General features: G+C 32.3%; 3 protein-coding genes across 4 annotated transcripts; 2 read left to right on the top strand and 1 right to left on the bottom strand.

The window, feature by feature from the left end:
- Window positions 1-1,599: 1,599 nt before the first annotated feature.
- On the bottom strand, window positions 1,600-6,134 carry LOC114166853 (protein KINESIN LIGHT CHAIN-RELATED 1-like). The gene is made up of 3 exons (XM_028051721.2): window positions 5,131-6,134; window positions 2,401-3,309; window positions 1,600-1,990 (listed from the first exon to the last, which is right to left on the bottom strand). The coding sequence occupies exons 1-3, from the start codon at window positions 5,661-5,663 to the stop codon at window positions 1,753-1,755; spliced, it is 1,680 nt and encodes a 559-aa protein (XP_027907522.1). The 5' UTR covers window positions 5,664-6,134; the 3' UTR covers window positions 1,600-1,752.
- A 1,612-nt stretch (window positions 6,135-7,746) lies between these two features.
- On the top strand, window positions 7,747-8,528 carry LOC114166303 (uncharacterized). 2 transcript variants are annotated; one of them, XM_085667879.1, is made up of 2 exons: window positions 7,747-8,001; window positions 8,091-8,528. In XM_085667879.1, the coding sequence occupies exon 2, from the start codon at window positions 8,121-8,123 to the stop codon at window positions 8,367-8,369; it is 249 nt and encodes an 82-aa protein (XP_085524005.1). In that variant the 5' UTR covers window positions 7,747-8,001; window positions 8,091-8,120; the 3' UTR covers window positions 8,370-8,528. The 2 variants fall into 2 exon arrangements, with proteins under 2 accessions (XP_085524005.1, XP_085524006.1); XM_085667880.1 differs by having other exon boundaries at window positions 7,796-7,952.
- Window positions 8,529-15,876: 7,348 nt separating this feature from the next.
- On the top strand, window positions 15,877-18,699 carry LAC6 (laccase 6). Its single transcript, XM_028050730.2, has 6 exons — window positions 15,877-16,135; window positions 16,255-16,406; window positions 16,494-16,738; window positions 16,839-16,967; window positions 17,284-18,225; window positions 18,362-18,699. Exons 1-6 carry the CDS (start codon window positions 16,016-16,018, stop codon window positions 18,490-18,492), a joined length of 1,719 nt encoding a protein of 572 aa, XP_027906531.1. The 5' UTR covers window positions 15,877-16,015; the 3' UTR covers window positions 18,493-18,699.
- The last annotated feature ends 43 nt before the right edge of the window (window positions 18,700-18,742 follow it).

The raw sequence follows: 18,742 nt of genomic DNA on the forward strand, positions 1-18,742 counted from the left end.
ATTTAGTCCTATAACTATGTAAATAAGTGTCTTTAGTCATTTTAACAAGATTTTATGATTTTATTAAGTTTATTTGACGTTTAAACACATTTCATTATAGTATTTTAGTTTGTTTATACCATTTGATACATTGTCATTTCATTATTAGCTAGAAACATGTTTGAAATATCAAATAAACTTAACAAAATTTGGTTTAACGGACTACATCCACACAATTCTAAAGATGAATGATTAAATTGGTTAAAGATTTTCAAGAGGAACTAATTTCAATGTTCTCTACAAGTTGAATGACCAAAAACATATTAACCATTTAAAAAAGATTAAATATGTTTTTGGTCCCTTAATTTTCGATGCAAATTGGAATTAGTCTCTTAACTTTGTTAAGTTTATTTGATGTTTCAAAGCATTTTATGATATGATAATATTTGAGTTAACATCAAAGCGAATTCGTGTCAAATAGTGTAAAGAATTCAAATACTATTATGAAATACACTTGAAACGTCATATAAACATAACAAAATTTGTTTAGAAGACTAAATTCACGCATTTCTAAAAATAAAAGACTAAATTGGTCAAAATTTTTGAAGATGAATTAATTCTAAAATTCACTTAAACTTGAGTATCGAAAACATATTTAACCCTTAAAAAAATTAATTCCAATTTTTATTTTAATTATTTAATTTGGTTTTATTTTTTTTTTCAACCAAATTTTAATACTCATTCAATTACATTTTTTCTTTTAGATCGACGTTCATGTCATTCTTATACAAAAAAAAAAATAGTCTAACTAAAATTTATGGGAGTAAATTGTGGAAGTGTGTGGCTTCATGATCTATTTGATGTTTTTTGTTGAAGAAGGAGTAATAAATTGTTTCTGGCACACTAAATTCCAAATTTATTTATTAATAAATTAATAATTTTATAAAAAATTAAAAATGACTACCATATTAATTAAGTAGAAGAAATGTTAATTGGCCTATGTAGTATTATTCTTAATACTTTGATTACTTACTATGGGATTTTGCTAAATAGTGTTTTCTGAAAAAACCTGTCACTTATTATATGGACAATAAATCATTTTTACAAATTATAACTTCTTAGTAGCTAAACACATGCTTAGTTCTATAAAAGATCAACTTGAATTGTTTCTTCAAAATGAAAAGAAATGAGAGATACTTATTTCTATCTTGACAAAAATTCATATATTGACAATGGTAAAAGATTGAGTTTGGAAGAAGCTTAAGACCAAAAAGAGGGAAGTGTTGATTGAGGTTGCAGTAATTCTATTTCAACTATATCATGAGTCCAATTAAGGAATTCAAGAACTATATCATGAGTGATTTATTACACATTAAATAGATTTGTTAATTTTTTAAGAGATTAGTTATGTTTTTGTCCTTATAATACGATTTTGTTTTCGTTTTTATTTCCAATTTTAATTTTGTTAGGTCCTGGACTTAAAATATGTTAACTCTTTTTTTTGTCTTGTTAAGGACCCTATCACACTTATGAATTAATTAAAATATATTATATTAACCTTAAAAATACTCATGTTTAATTATCCCCTCCATCTATTCATAATCATGGTTCATTCAAACGTTAAAAACACTGTTTAATATATTCATGCCTTTTACTAATCGTATAAAAATCAAATGTTATTAACACAACACTAACTCTTTTCACTGTAAACAAGAGTAGTAGATGAAACAAAAATAAGAAAATAAAACAAAAATCACTGTATATATTTGGTGTTTAAGTTCTGAAGCCAAAAGCAGACCATCTCTTTTTCCCTTCCTTCTTCATCTTCAAGGAATTGGAATCTATAAGGTTTTCAAGAGATTTTTTTCCCTTTCTATTCCGAACTCTTCCTGCTTCTTTCAAAAGCTCAAATAATCGCTTCTTTTCATCATCAACATCTGGATTCGCAGTTCCAAGTTTTTCTTCTCTCATCTTCAGTATGTATTCCAATATCTCAATGGCCTCTTCAACTCTGTATCCACCAACAAACAATCATCACAACACTATACCCTAATACTTCATGGATATAACAAAATGATATGCACAATCACCAAGCTTCATTTTTAAGCCAAATTATGAAGAGGGGACCACTCATTTCTCATCACAATGATGACATTCTATGGTGCAGAGCAAGATGATACTGCAAGTAAGGGAGGGAGAACAAAGAAAATGGAAACATAATGATGTATATAGAAACAAAAGATATTAACCGGACACTAGTATTTTGACACCAAATTTTTTTACTACCATTCGATACTATCCCTTATTACTATTCACTTTTTTTTTATAAAAATATAAAAGTTAATTTTTATTAAGACTATTTTATCTTTATAAAAGTTATCAAATGGTTATCGAATAGTGTCAAAGAACATTTTTCCTTACCTTCCCAAGGCATCATAAGTTGCTGCAAGATTGCTATACACTCCAAGAGTGTCAGAATGATATGTACCACACTCCCTCTCCAATATCGTTCTTGCTTCTTCAAAATGTTTGGCAGCATCCCCTATTTTATACAGTTGCACACATGCCAGACCCATCTGGTTCAACACAACTCCAAAAAAGGTACCTTTTTTCTCCCCACTTGCTCTCAGCTTGGTGATGGCATTCTCAAAAGACTTCCATGCCTCCATGTATCTCCCAACCATGTAGAACATCACTCCCATTTGAGCTTCTATTCCTGCCACTGTCCTATACTGTCCAGGGATATCCTGCAACAATTTCACTGCCTTCTGCAGCAGCTTCAGTGCCTCCTCAGGCTCATTTAGAGCTTCATAGATGCCAGAGATTTCAGTCAACCCACTTGCAATCTCCCCAGCCGTTGTTCCAGCCACAGGCTTACTGTATATTCTCAAGGCATTTTCACAATATGATTTTGACTCTCTTAGTTTTCCTGTTCTGTAGTAAAGGTCTGCAAGGCGAATGAAGACTAACGCCACAGAACTGTGGTTTTCACCTTTGGTGGATTTGAACACTGTTAGTGCTTTCTGATACGCGAAAACAGCCTCATCAAAACGACAGAGTGACATGTAAATGTCTCCGATGCTAACATCAATTGCTGCAACCTCGTTTTCTTGTGCATTGGCGATCATTGACATGCTAGCTAGGACAAGGTGTTCCAGTGCTGGTTCATAATCTCCCTTGGCCTCACATATAAGTGCCATTAGACGCCTGTCTGTTGCTTCTGTAAGAGATGCAGGAGAGCAATGCTCCCTGTGAATTTCGAGGGTCTTCTTGCAGAACTTCTCTGCCTGCTCAAATTGCATGGCTTGGACATGAGCTTCAGCTAAGTACCTGCCCTTCATGGAAACCAATTATTTTGGGAAATTTTCAGCACCACAAAGTGTTCTAATCCTATTAACCAGACATGATGTTAACAATATATAAGCATAAACAGTAGCTAGCCCATGACAGCACAGAAACAACACAGTGTTTCTTCCACGAAGAGTTTCACTTAGAAAATACATGAGATAACAAGGGTTTCAACTGATCAAAACACTGTACTTTAAAACTTAAAGATTCTTAACAAATGGTATAATTTAAGGTGCTGTCAGAGTGCTAAGTAAAATGGTCACAACACAAAATTATGTTATTTACTGTAAAGCTCATATTCTTCATTGAAATCATAATTCTTAATAAAACAGTTCAATTAATTTCATCCCAACAGTGTAATAAAAAAAGAAGATTAAACAATTTGTATCTAAAAGAATTCCCCTTGCTTATACTGCCTCTTGTGATTTTAAAGCTATTCATTCACTTTTAACAACCAGCTGCTCAGAAAATGGCTACAAGTACATGTTAAAGGACGCAGCATTTTCTTCTTCAAGTACAACAGAAAGGATCTTTTTGTATATGCCCAAAAGGAAAAGAGATAGATAAATGATGTCTTCATTCACAACTTCTTTTCCATATACAACCCTTTTATAATAATAATAAATCTCAGTCTACTAAAAATACTTTGAGAAGTAATTAAGTTGTGGATTGATTGTATAAGTTGTCAATGTATCAGTAAAAAAACATTTTGTTATATGGTGAAAGAATAAGGGTAAGCATGATTTTCTTCTGGCCTTTTAACATGCCAACACTCAAACCCACATAAAAGAAAACTCTAGTTTTAATTATTTGCTTTTCCAAAGTGTTTTAAATGTTGGTCATCTGGAATGTACTAAATGTAGTGAAACATAAGCTTGGTGGAAGTGTTTGTTTTCTTTATTTTTCTTTCTAAAACTAAAATGAGTCAATGAAAATAGATAGCAAACGCGTATTATAGTATGAGAGGGACTATCATAGCTATGTTCCAAGAAGGTTCAGCCAATTCAACAGTTGCTTGTAGTTTAGGAAAATGCTTAGATTCTGAAACTGACATCTCCAGATTCGCAATAGATTCCAAGGCCATTGTGGCCAACAGCTACATGCTTATCAACATAGGGTCCAGCACATCAGTGATTCATAATTTGACATTTTAAAATGTACAAAATTGGCAGTGATGCAGTTTGTCACTGCACTGTGATGCCCACAAGATAAAGGCTATAAATGATTTATACCAACAAAGTCATATTTTCAGAGATAACAACAAACCCACTGTTCTATTTTTCCAACAGCAAGGCCCCATTTGCCAGTAATTCTCTAAGAAAATTTGACAGCAGATAACAGAAAGTAGAAAACGAAAGAAATTAAAGCGAGGGATAACTTGAAATAAAAATGATTCAATCAAAAACACTATGTGACAAAATAATGGAAACAATTCTTCTTTTCAAAAACAATATTGCTAATAATACTTTCTTAACGAAATCTGAACTTTCCTTTTACTTCTACAGAATCAAACAACCAGTATACTAATTCAGTATAAGAGAGAGCATTACGTGGCACTCCTACAGAAAATTATTTATTATGAGAAAATCAGCCATGTGCTAACTACACAGTATTCTTGTCTAATCACAGATATATATGTATAATAAATTTGTTAACTTTTATAATCATTGTTTAAAATAATATAGATGATGATTTCTTAATGGTTGAGATTATAATTTTTTTATATACTGGTCAAGCACAATGGTAAAAGGGCATGTGGGTCATAGCAATAAAATGGATAAGGTGATAATGGTGTTACTTTACCTACAAGTCTCAGCGATTCTCGGGTCGGACTCACCCAGAACATCCATTTGGATCTTCAAACCCGACTCGTAACACGAAATGGCCCTATCCAACTGTCCAATCATGGAATACGTGTCACCAAGTTGCATGTACCCGGAAAACTGGGCCATGGCATGACCCGACTCGTTTTCCCCTTCCAGCAACAAAATGGACCGTTCCAGAGCCTCAACCGCCTCATCCAACCGCCCCAAACTGCTGTGTATCGCAGCAACCACGTGGAGACACGTGGCGAGCTCCAGGCCCGGGCCTGCACACCGTTCGAAGGACTTGGAGGCCCGAATGGCGAAGTCCAGGGCCTTCACCGGGCTCTCACCGGACGCTATCGTTTCTCGGGCCATCTTCAGAAGGAACGGGCCCAGATCCGGATTGTCCAAGGAGGACTCTTCTACTACCAGCGTCTTCTTCACGGTTCGGTTCAGCGGTGGGGTCCGCCCCTCGCCGCTGTCTGGCGCGGGGCGGAGGAAATCGGCGAAGGGCTGCATTTGGGGCGGCATGGGGAAAAATTGAATGAAGGATTGCCCAGAAATAAAAATTGAAACTTTTGTTAGGAATTTGAATGGGAAGTGTTGTATTTGAGGGTTTGGGATTGTGGGTGGAGATGAAAAGATGGAAGCTTCATCATGATTTGTGTTTAGGGATTTGGAAAAGAGAAAGGAAACTTGTTGGGGTTGTGGTGAAAATTGGAAAGTGATAAATAGAGAGAAAAGGGGGAAATGGATTAGGGGTGGTAGTGGTGGAAGGTTGCTTGGAAGAGACGCGTGATGATGGGGGAATTGGCATACCTTAATTTGAGGACAAGCTTGACGAGGAAGAAAGGGAAGAACAGAGAAATGAAGTCCATGATTACGAAACAGAGAGAAGTTTATGTTATTGCAATTGCTTAGTTGCAACAATGGCTTCTTTTTTGTATTGCTTGATGAATGCAAGTGTGCATGGTGGTGGTATTTGTTCTTAAATCAACAATAAAGACTCCTTTTTTGCCATTTGATTTCACAAAATATTTTTTTAACCTATTTTTCAGTTAAATTTAGGAAGAGAAACTATGTTGCAGCTGAAGACAGGGAAAATATTATAACGGGTAAATAAACGTTTTAAATAAATTAATAATAAACCAGCCTTTTTAAAGAGTTTGGAGGAAATGATTTAAATCATGTTCATACATTTATTATTATTTCTTTAGAAATGTTTTGTAACTTAATTTAAAATAAGAGTAATAAGAAGTATGTTATTTGAATAAACGGTTAAAGAAGTCTTAACTAATCATAGAAAAGTAAGTTAAATGCACGACAAAAATTATTAAAATGTGTAATTCAAAAGTTAAAGGTATCAATTACTCAATTTTATTTTACAATTTATAATATGTGAAATTTTTGATTAAGTTTTTGAAAGGAAGATGAGAAATAAACAATAGCCTATATAGATTTGTTCAGTCTATCTCTTTCTCTTTCTCTGGTTCCCGAGGTTCGTATTTATGAGGTTTGTGTTGTCTTTTGTTGTTTAATTTCTAATCTACCATTATAGTTTTTCATTTTATTTTATTCTTCATAATTTTTTGTCTAAAATTTAAAAATATTTGTAATTTTTTTCAATCTTTGGTTTACTTGTGTTTTTGTTTATTTTATCTTGGTCATGTTACTCTAAAATAATTTAATCGATTAAAAAAATTAACATACATACAACTAAGGATTAAATTAAAGCTGTAGATTGTAAAAAGAGTTATGGACTAAATCATACAAAACAATAAAGGAAACAATTGCAGATAAGAATTAAAGGAGACTAAATCTGCAATTTACACCTGAAAATTGTTTAGAATTGTTTTCCTGGATACTTTTATATTTTACTCATATAAAATATCTTTTATAAATCAGTCATGCATGAAAATGGTAACAATGATAAATATCATAAAAGTGATAATAATAAGTCAATTACAATTTACAAAGGATAAATATATAGTAAACTTAGTTTAAAATATAATAATGAATATGTTTTAAATCTACAAAATTTATTCAGTTAATTTTTAAAATAATTATATGATTTTTTATTTGAATTTTAAATCTTTTAAGGCAAGCCTTCCATTCCAATTAAACAATTAAAATTAGTTATTAGCGTGTAAAAAAGAGTATTGTGGCATAACAGATTAGTAACAAAGTCTTGAATAATTATTTTCTTTTAAAAACCTTTAAATGACATAGTTCTGAAAAGTATAAAGAATTACATCTTTTTAGAAAATAAAACTTCTTTTTAAGGAAATATAAGAATTTGTTAAAAAAGTACACTGGTGAGAAGTTTATTTGAGTTTTCTTATAAAGATATTCATTTATCAAAACCTTTTTGTATTATTAGACAAATGAAAGTTTAGGTTTTTTTTACATGTTTATTAGAAAACTGTACCGAAATATTGAACAAACAGTAGTGAAAACATAAATAATTTGTGTTTTATAGATCTGTTGTTTGTGTGGAGAATTTAGGTTGTTGAGGACTTTGATTGTCTTGCAAGTTTAATTATTTGACGTATATTCTGTAATTATTAGTTGTCGTTTCTATTGTCCATTTTTAATATGTAATTAACTTAAAAAGTCAAAGGTCTTGTAAGAATTCAAACTCACCAATATCTGCAAATTTCTTATGGTTTACGTTTCTTCTCATTTTCTATGTTCAAATAAAAACCATCAAAGCTTCAAGATTAAGAAGCTGACATCATATTTCTTTCACAGTGAATCTTCAGGGAAGCCATAAACGCTGCTGGTGTGCACACTGAATTTGAGGTCTGGAATTGGAAAAACGTAAGAGACAGAAATTGAATTAATAAATTGACAGAGAAAAGTCAAAAAGGTGAGAAAGAAGAAAAAGGTCTGAAGCACTCTATATGATACTGTTCTCACAATCTGCATCTCTCTCTCTCTCTTTCTTTCTTTCTGCAGAAACAGTGTGATTAGGAACAACGACCCAGAATGGACAACGTTAACAGCAGCAACGACAATAACAACAACTACTGTGGGTTCATGTCGTGCGACAAACTGGACCGAATGGCCAACTGGGTCGGTGCCAACGTGGCATCTGCTTTCTTCGCTTCGTTGGAACGCTGTTCTTGCATCAACCTCAGCATCGACAACGATGATGACATAAACAACAACAACAACAACCACAACGATGATCGTCCTCTTTTCCTCTCTCAACCCAACTCCAATCTTCCCTCTTAGTTCTTAATTTTATGTTTTCTCTGCTGGCTTCACTTCTTTATATTTGTTCATGTTTTAATAGACATATATGTAACAAAGCTCTGTTATTTCCATGTTTATGCGGATCCTGAATTACCTTTCATTTTTTTAATATATGGAGTTTGTTTACTTTATTTCAGAGATCATGGTTTCGTGTACGGTTTAGTCAATGGGGGTAGATGGATGCATCTGATAGGTTTACACTATGTCTTCTTTCTTTTTTACTGTTTGAGTTTAATTTCATTACAGAATGTGAAAAGTTTATTACTTCTGAGATTCTGAGATATTGAGATATTCACCTGAGTTTCATCGTCTATCTGTGTATTTTTTTTTTTTTAAGTTTCTTTTTCTTTTCAAGTTCAAGATGGAGATTTGAAAAGAAAGGAAAGGGAGTGATTGCATATGTTTCTTTTTGTTGAAATGAAATTCTTTGGGAGGTGAATAAGGAGTGGAGGAGGAGATAGTTTTAGGTTTTGATAAGGTATCTGATACCATTCTATTAGGATGAGGTTTTCTGCTTCATTTGTGAAATCACACGTTTTTCTATTGAAAGTAGATGCTGAAACTAAGCACGTTTTAATGAATAATTCGTTTTCAGTGGTTTTTCTTCATTGTGGAGTCATACAGTTCTGGTTTAAGTTGAAGTCTAATTCTAGTTCTGATTTAGGTTGAAGTCATCGATTTCTGTTCTTCTACAATTTTTTTCAGTTTTCTGATACTGATGCATAGAACCTGTTTGCTGAATGAATACTTGAGTTGAGAGCTTTAAACACTGAAATTGGAACAGAATCCAGAGGATAAGTTTTAAACATTAATCTGAAAATGGCATGCCACTGTATCAGTTTCAATATTTGACAAAAATCAAAGGTTCAGATATTAAAAGTTGTTCACTAAACTCAGAAACAAGTTCTTTACGCATGCAAGAGATATATGCTATATGCCAGTTTATTTAGATGTTATAATGAAGAATGATGCTATGGTTATGGTGTGGTGTTTGCAAAACTAGAAAGTTTCATCTTCAAAGCATTGTAAAGAACAAAACAAGTGAAAATTTAGTGAAACATCATCCACATGGATGTTTGCAGTTAAAGAAACAACTTGGTACTCCTCACATGATTTTTTCTTGATACATTCTGTAAAGTGAATGAATCAGACATGTGTACTACTCTTACCAAACTAAAAATCAGTACAGCGCAGTACAGGGAGAATCAATCACAGCTATTTTTCTTCCAGCAAATTAGCATAAGAACACAGTGCTTGATGATGAAAAACCTTGCATACTTCTCCTTCCAAACTTTTCCTTTTGAAACTTGAAGTTCTTTAGGTTCTGACAGCTTACGAGGTAGGCATCCCATGGTAATGTTTGAGTCTGAGATCGCAGAGAAAGAGGGAGAGAAAGTTCTCTCAATTGAGATCACTTCAGACTAGGCTATGTTGCTATGATTGTTGTAGGCTTATTTATTTATTTGTTTTTTTGCTTGAAAGATACATTGGGGAGAGGAGGATACAGTTGTTTGTCACAGTATTTTGTCTTTCAGTGCATCGAAACAAGGAAAGAAATGCTTGTGATCTTTATCAAAAAACAATTCTCAGATACATTTTTCTTATGTTTCGATTCCAGATCATTAATCTTCGCTAAATCTTGTTTGTTGAAGCTGTCTCACTTTATGTTGTTTTTATCATCAAGCCAAGCAAGTTTTGATTAGTTGACACTGGTGTATATGTTACAGACTATTATTATGTATTACTGTTTTTTTTTTATTATTTAACTTGTCTTTTTTTTTTCTTTTTCAAATATATTCGTTGCTTATTTATCTTTCTGATAGATTCGTTTTGATCCATTTTCAATTTTGAGACTCTTATATAAATTGCTTATTTATCTTTCTGATAGATTCGTTTTGATCCATTTTCAATGTTGCTGCAGTGTCACAATTTTGTATAACTACAAGTAATAGGTGATAGAAATAACTATTTTTCAATTGTGATGCAAATATACAAGTTAAATTAATTATATAAAATTAAAATAAAGGTATAATATAGCCTTTAGAGGTTTTTCCTGAAATAAAGTGAAATATCTGTATATAAATGGAAAAGAAATGGTAGCAGAAGCACAAATAATATTGATATAAATGAATTTATATATTTGGAAGAAAATTTTACCTCATTTAATGATAAGTCATTAGTACAAGTAATATCGAGTTCAATCTTTTAAAATAAGATGTCACATTTTTCTTGTGAATGAAATTTTTTTTATTAATATTGTTAGTGGGGCTTTTTAACAAAAGTTAATAAATTTACCAAAGTTCAGTTGTTAAAATCTTTTCATTTTATTGTATTTTCGATCTTCTGAAAATTATTTTTTCTTTCTTGAGATCGCTGTATTCTCTAGTTTGTTTTTTATAATGTTTTTACATACGCTAATTTTTCTTTTTTAATTTATATTTAACTAAGACCTATTTTATATTATTTGTATTCATGTGAATTTAATATACTAACAATATCGTAAAATATAATATCATCGTATCATCAACCAAAATAAAATATTTTTAGAACTTTTATAAAAACAAGTTTTTTTTTTCTTTTTTTTATCAGCATATATAAAAACAAGTGGATACAGAAACTCGCTTTAACTTATTCTCAATAATTATAATTACTTTTTCTATCATTAATCTTTTATTCATTTATTGATTTTAGCATAAAAACATCATTCGTGGGTGAAATTCTGTTTGATTTTTATTCATATTTTTTCTGCATTAAGTTTGTTCTTATTATTGTTCATGTCACTCGCAGAGATTTTATATTTCACCTTATAATAAGTTTGACCTATAAACGTTCCGTTTTCAATAAGAGCATTTGGTATCCATGGTTAGGTTTTAGTAAAAGTTTACTAAGCCACATAAGTTTTTTAATGAGGATTTAAAATACTCCAAACTACTAAGAAAATCCTTCTTAATTCAATCTTCAAATTATTTTAAAAACTTGTTAATTTCTCAATCATTTTTTGAAAATTAACAGTAAAACTTAATGTGAGATACATTCCAAGTATTGGCCACAATTTTGCTCTAGCATTGATTTTTTATTGACAATATCAGTTGTAAGTATTTGTTAATAGAGGGAGTTGAACCCACAACCTCTTCCACCATTTCTTCTAATTTTACCACTAAATCAATCTTATATCTCGAATAAAGAGACTTGTATTGTTCACTAGTTTAACATTGAAGGAAGTTGGAAGTTCCTCGGTGGAATTAACTTGATTTTCTACTCATATTTGCATGTTATAATGAGAAAGCACACAAGGAGTTGGTAAACATATGATCAACTTATTTTAAAGGGCTTGTGCTCAGCTTTAAAAGCTTGACAAAGACAATGTTTTTATTGGTGGAACTTTGTAAATAGAAAACAAGAAACAGAGTTCTCCAATAAAACAAATGATAAAAACTAGCAAAATTTGTAAAGGCCCTGATTTATTGCGAAAAAATGGTTCAATGCCAATACATTCTGAAAAGGGAAGCAATATTCAAATTGAAATAACAATGTTCAAACTATAGGGGTTGAACAAATAAAGATTGCTCTAGAATCCATTCCTACAATTACAGGACAACAATAAGATTAGGGATAGTTAATTGTGGCATTCAGATGGTACTCAGAGGAAAGGAGGGCTACAGAGAATAATCAAGGAGAGAAAATTTTTCCATACCAAATTTGTTATCCTTCCACTATGAAATCACGTCATTTAGCATTTTCCTTTCTTGCACGTGTGCTCCTAAGTACACCTCCAACATTTGCTCTCTCTGACACGTGGTTTGTTGGCTCAACAAACACTTTTCTTTGCCCTTCACATTTTCTAATGCATTTGTTACAAACTTTTGTGTTTTGAGTAGTCGTGATGGTTATAATATGAAGAACTTGATCCTTAATTACTAATTGATTCTTTTTGGGTTTGATTTTTAACAACAATTCTCTTTAGCCTTTTGGTTTTCTTCTTGGAATTTTTCTTCATAGTTTTCAAGTTGGCCATGCGATTTTCTATTAGGAATCGAAGTGAGTCTAAATCTCACACTAAGTAGAACAGAGAAAGTTAAACACCTTACAAGGAAGAAGAATCCATAAATTCATTATTTTAATGTTTTGGGTTGGAGATGGTGTAGAGTCTCTTATGTGAGGCTAACTTAGGACTTATTGTTGTTGAATTTCTCCAAGTGAATCTACCTCAATTGATCTTTTAGTTGCATCAAAAGTTTGTTGTAGTGACGAACTCAGACAAATACAATATGATATTTTATTGAAAATCTTTTTGATAAGAAATTCAAACAACCATATCTTGTTATGATAAACGACGATACAAATAAAAAATACATGTGACTACCTTTCAACTTCAACCTCGATTATCAACTTGTCATAGTCAAAGTTTTACTCACACAATTTTTGAGAAACACGATATAAACAACACAACACATATAATACTTAGAAAATTGTCATAAACTTACAAAAACATACGATCATAATTTTATTACTCAACACAAGGAAGTAATATTTTTTCTTTACAACTTAGAGGATAAGGAAGTCATTTTAAGATTTTTCATATCTCTATCATTTATTGTGAACAAGTTCAACTTAAGATTTCAATTTTTTTTAACGATTTTAATCTCGTTTTTTTTTTTCTTATCCATTTATGGAAGTAGATAAAAAAAGAGATTAGTAATTAGACTTTATTAATATCTATAATCAATTTATTGAAAGAAAAATGTTTTATCTTTGAATTAGTGATTAATAATAAGAATCAACAAATTTGTTGGTTTTAACACCCATCAATAGAAAATTTTGCTTTTCCAGTGAAGATATTATATTTCGTTAAGGTAAGCTATATAATATGTAGTTCTTTTAGCTATCATTAAATCTCTTTGCTACTGTTTACTTTTCATTAAGTTCATCCAATATAAAATATTATATTTATTAATGTTTCTCTCTCTTTTCTTCCCATGCTCCAAAAATGAACATTTTCATGACTTAACATGCATGCCTACACATATACCTAGATGTAACTTCATAAACTAAAGAAAAGAAACATTGCATAAGATCTCAGTTCAAGAACATGGTATGATTGTGCCTCAAAGTCTATGAACAACATATGCAGTTGATGCACATTCAGAATAGTGATTGCAGAAAGTTAATGCAGAGTTGTTAATAGTTTTGCACAAAGCATGGTGGCTCCTTCTACATATTCAGAAAAGTGGTAAGATATCAGAAGGAAGCAAAAAGCTTGATACTCTATAAACAACTAACATTCAAGTTTTTCTTATCATGCTGCTATTAATTCATTAATTTATGAAGAATCATGATCAAGGAGGAATACACAAAGTTTGACCAGCGTGTATATTCAGCAAAGTTATTGAAAATTTCGCCTCTGCCACATAATACTCTTTTTGCATCATTTCCATTAGTTCATAATGAACACGTATTATATAAAAGATGTAATGATATTTTTTAAATTAAAATAAAAAAGCATATACGAAAAATAAAAATTGTTGGTCAAAATTAAGTTTTCTATTATTTTGTAATCGTATGACCTATTGTATCATTGTAATATAAAAAAAACGAAACACCATTGATTATAAAAAGTATAAAAGCAGTGTTTTTGTACTTATAGTAAATATGAAGCAAAATAAAGTTGTAAATCTCACTTTTTTGTAAATTTTTTTATCATATTTATCTTATGAAATAACTCAGTTCTAACAAATATCAAGAATTTGGATTCTCTATTAATTTTTTATTTTATGTTTTAGGGTATGTCTTCGAGATATATTAATACACACTTATTTTAATATTTTAACATATTAGAATCAAAAGGTACTACACAATGAACATAATGAATTATGAGCAAGTCGTATATTTATATAATAGAACATTTTACTTTCAACAAAAAAATGAAAATCTTAAAATAATGTGTTTACGACATGATAATCAACTTTTTTTTTATTCAATACAGAACTTTGAATTCATTCTTAAATTTCAACCATTTTAGAGAAAATATTTCTTCTTCTTAATTATATACTTTATTATATGAATTATTATGCAAATAGTTGTTTGTGAGAGGAAATAAATGTGGGGACTGACAAGAACAGACGTTGGTGTGAAGCGTGTTTCAGAAGTTAGAATGTGTATCATGGCATGCATGAGAAGAGACACAATGATATAGTTTCTGCATCTTGGCATCGCTACTTAGCGTAAAATTTTTGTCCTTCAAAAGCCTCTTCCACTCAAAAATGGCAATATTTGCCACCCGAGTGGTCATTATAGTCCTCAAGGGTGATTTTCTAGGTATGCTAACAGTGGAAAGTTCCAAACGTACACTACATTCTTCACTGTACTAATGAAAAAAGAAGTTACAGAAAAAGAAAAACTGATACAACAAGTGAAGAACTCACCTAAAATGAAGTAGAAGTATGATGAAAGAGAAGATAATATAATAAATAATATATGAAGTTGTTTAATTGAAAGGTGAAAAAATTAGTTTAGTTGCCAATTATTGAGGCCATTAATTAGCACTTAAGTACATTTGATATGATCGCTACGTAGTTCAATTAGCAGAATGTGTAGTAAGTTGCATGAAGAGTGTATAATATAATCAATTAGCCATCCTAGAACTAGCATTTGAAACCTTTTGTGTTGTTTGGAAAAGATACCATGCAAAGAACATGTATTTTAGGTATGATGACTAACAGAAACGTACCCTGTTAAAGCAGATAAACCAGAAGGATGTTTGAAATGCTTTAGTTAATACCTGATATTTGTAAATTGTAACGAAGGTCGTGCTATGATTTGCTCCAATAATGGTGGTCTAGGGATGTGAAGGCGTGCATCAACTTTGCTTATCATTGAGAAGAGGAAGATGTCTAACAAAAGCAAAACAAAGTAACCCACCTTTTCACCAAATACAAAGTGAAAATGAATGGTTTGAGTTGTCCAAATCTTTGTCTTTTCAGAGGGCTTTATTTTTTTCAACTCTTCAAAATCTGGGTGCTTTGGGACTGGACTAGCAATCAACTTACAGCACCCAGAATTTTGTTTAGTTTGACTTTAGATTCTTCAGAACACTGCTAATTAACAGTTAATGTGATTCAAGTAGATTTTCATTTATTTAATATGATTTTCAACAGTACAAAGCAACTTGATTAGAACATGTTGCTCTATTATAAAAAGTAATAAAGCATTCAGATTTGTGGAAGATTAGTAGAATGGAAATGAAGGTGACTGATTGTGGTGGGGTTTAATATGGAGCATGTTTAGGGGCATGTGTGCCCTCTATTCTTAGTCAATGGTATGATTTGTAACAGAAAATGTTTAACAGTTAAAAAGAAAACGGATAAAAACAGAGAAGTGGGATAAAAGGGAATGTTGAAGCCTTCCCTACCACTGTGGTCATGTTGAATAATCACTTCCCAACACCTTATTATCACCAACTCACGCTAGTGGAATCATGAAAGCTGACATTAGAATAGAACCTGCATAGCCTTTTTGAGCCTTTTCTCTAATAAAATAAAATCCTGTAAGGAGAGTCTCACTCCTTTAAAAGGGTCTCCCTTCTATTCTACCTCAGGCCTCCACTTCTACTTACTCACTACCCTGAAATGTCCAACTTAATCACCTTGTTTATGCTGTGGTTGTGTCTGCTATCTGCTATTTACAATGTGAAGCTTATAGCACATGGAAGTATTATGGGAGGATCAACCAGGTTCTATGATTTCAAGGTATAATTTACTTTTAAGTGCACATTATGACACCACATTTTCCTTTCCAGTGGAATGCAGTGCTCTCCAATCCCTTTCTTTCTATTTTGTTAAGCTCTAAATGGTTACTTACTGCACAGGTTCAAACCAAAAGAGATACCAAACTTTGCAACTCCAAAGACATTGTCACAATTAATGGTATGTTTCCAGGACCTGTTATTTACGCTCAAGAGGATGATAGAATCATAGTAAAAGTGACCAACGAGACACCTTTCAATGTTACAATTCACTGGTAATCCCAATAACAACCTTGTAAAGGAAATAGTTCACTCAAGTAACGATATCATACAGCTGACAAACTTGAATGTTAAAACATTAGGCATGGTGTTCGGCAAAGGCTATCATGCTGGTATGATGGGCCATCCTTGATTACACAATGTCCAATTCAATCAGGCCAGAGCTTCACTTATAATTTTTCAGTGGTGCAGCAGAAGGGAACCTTCTTCTGGCATGCTCATGTTTCTTGGTTAAGAGGAACAGTTCATGGTGCCATGATTGTTTATCCAAAGGCTGGGGTAACTTACCCGTTTAAGTTTCCCTATCAAGAGCACATAATTATACTGGGTAAGTTGGTATCTCCCTTTGGTTTTGAATTCAGAGTACTATGTAGTTGTATGTTCTCCATATAATGCTACTGTTTGTGGGTTGATATGAATCATGGCAGGGGAATATTGGCTGAAGGATCTCCAAGAAATTGAGAAGGCCACTCTAGCAAGTGGAGGACCTCCTCCAAAAGCAGATGCATATACCATTAACGGTCATCCAGGAACCAACTACAACTGCTCCACTAATGGTATTTGAGATAATAAAAGATAACTAACAATGAATTTGTGATAATGGCTATTCTCATTTGTTGGAATTTCTTACAATTGTCTATTGGTAGGATAATTATTTTTGTAAGATGTTAAGATGTTTCAATTAGACTAAGCTGATAAAAAAGAGAAAAATCCAAGTGGTGGATGATGCCACTAACGCTCGTTGACATCATGACAATGTCCACGAGTTTGCATTTGCATTGGTCTCCTAAACCAGTCTATCACATACTAATACTGTTGTAATTTGTTTTTCCTGCATTCCCGTTTCTTACGTTTCTTTCCTCTTCATTTCAGATGTCTACAAAATTGATGTGATTCCGGGAAAGACCTATTTGTTAAGATTGATTAATGCGGGTCTGAACACTGAGAATTTCTTCGCCATTGCTAATCACAATTTAACAATCGTGGAAGCTGATGCTGAATACACCAAGCCATTCACCACAGACTCAGTGATGATTGGACCAGGTCAAACATTGAGTGTCCTAGTCACTGCAAATCAGCCAGTAAGAAAATACTCCATGGCTGTAGCACCTTATGAGTCTGGAAAGATTGTCATATATCAAAACGTTTCAGCTATAGCAGGCTTCAACTACATAGGAGCTCCATCTGATAGCCTATCTTTACCTGCTAAATTGCCTAAACTTGATGATGAAGTGGCTGTTAAGACAGTTATGGACGGATTAAGGAGCCTAAATCAAGTCAATGTTTTTAAGGAAATCGATAAACATCTATTCATTACCATTGGATTGAATGTTCAAAAGTGTCAATCAAAGACACCCAAGAAAAACTGCCAAGGCATGCACAATGGGGTGCTGGCAGCTTCAATGAACAATATAAGTTTCGTTAATCCCAATATTTCAATCTTGGAAGCATATTATAAGAAAATAAAAGGAACATACACTGAAGATTTCCCAGACACACCCCCAAAGTTCTATGACTTTGTTAATGGTGCCCCTAATAGCATTCCATATGACACGCAGTCATCGAATGGTACAAGAATAAAGGTCCTTGAATATGGTAGCAGGGTGCAACTCATTCTGCAGGACACAGGGACAGTTAACACTGAAAACCACCCAATGCACTTCCATGGCCACAGCTTTTATGTGGTAGGGTATGGCAAGGGCAACTATAACCCAGTAACTGCACAATTCAATTTAGTGGATCCTCCATACATGAACACAATTGGAGTTCCAACAGGAGGATGGGCAGCAATTCGCTTTGTTGCTGATAATCCAGGTATAGACCCTGTAATGCTGGATTTATTTTCTCTATTGTTCTATTGAAACAGAAAGGATTATTCATTTCCCTGTCTCTCTGTGTCTATTGAATTATCAATTTCTTACTATCAAAATAACGTGAAACTATTTTGCAGGGGTCTGGTTTCTGCACTGCCACATTGATATACACAAGTCATGGGGACTGGGAATGGTATTTATAGTGAACAATGGACAAGGAGAGCTGGAATCCTTACCACATCCTCCGCCAGACTTGCCACAGTGTTAAGACTACCAGCAGATCATAACAAACAGAAAATAGCAGATGATTCAGACCTTCCTGTCAAGCGTTCTTTAGCTCCATGTTTGTTACTGTAAAGTGTGGCATTTCCATTTCTTTCAAAAGAAAAAAATTACGGATGTAAAAAAAAAACGATGACTGTAGCATGTTTGGTAGAGATTAAATTTAGAGAAATAATCGCTTATTTTTTTGAAAGTTCTCTTAGAAAGTTAACAAAAAATAAGTGATTATTTCCTTA

Source organism: Vigna unguiculata, chromosome 10 (assembly GCF_037176805.1).
Source record: "Vigna unguiculata cultivar grain cowpea cultivar isolate G323 ecotype 2 chromosome 10, ASM3717680v1, whole genome shotgun sequence".
Taxonomy (NCBI): domain Eukaryota; kingdom Viridiplantae; phylum Streptophyta; class Magnoliopsida; order Fabales; family Fabaceae; genus Vigna; species Vigna unguiculata.

Coding starts and splice junctions, on each gene's coding strand:
- LOC114166853 (XM_028051721.2), bottom strand. CDS start 5,663: ATGCCGCCCCAAATGCAGCCCTTCGCCGATTTCCTCCGCCCCGCGCCA. Junction 3,310..5,130: donor AGAATCGCTGAGACTTGTAG/GTAAAGTAACAC, acceptor CATGAAGGGCAG/GTACTTAGCTGAAGCTCATG. Junction 1,991..2,400: donor ACTTATGATGCCTTGGGAAG/GTAAGGAAAAAT, acceptor TGGTGGATACAG/AGTTGAAGAGGCCATTGAGA.
- LOC114166303 (XM_085667879.1), top strand. CDS start 8,121: ATGGACAACGTTAACAGCAGCAACGACAATAACAACAACTACTGTGGG.
- LAC6 (XM_028050730.2), top strand. CDS start 16,016: ATGTCCAACTTAATCACCTTGTTTATGCTGTGGTTGTGTCTGCTATCT. Junction 16,407..16,493: donor TTCAATGTTACAATTCACTG/GTAATCCCAATA, acceptor TTAAAACATTAG/GCATGGTGTTCGGCAAAGGC. Junction 16,968..17,283: donor CTACAACTGCTCCACTAATG/GTATTTGAGATA, acceptor TCTTCATTTCAG/ATGTCTACAAAATTGATGTG.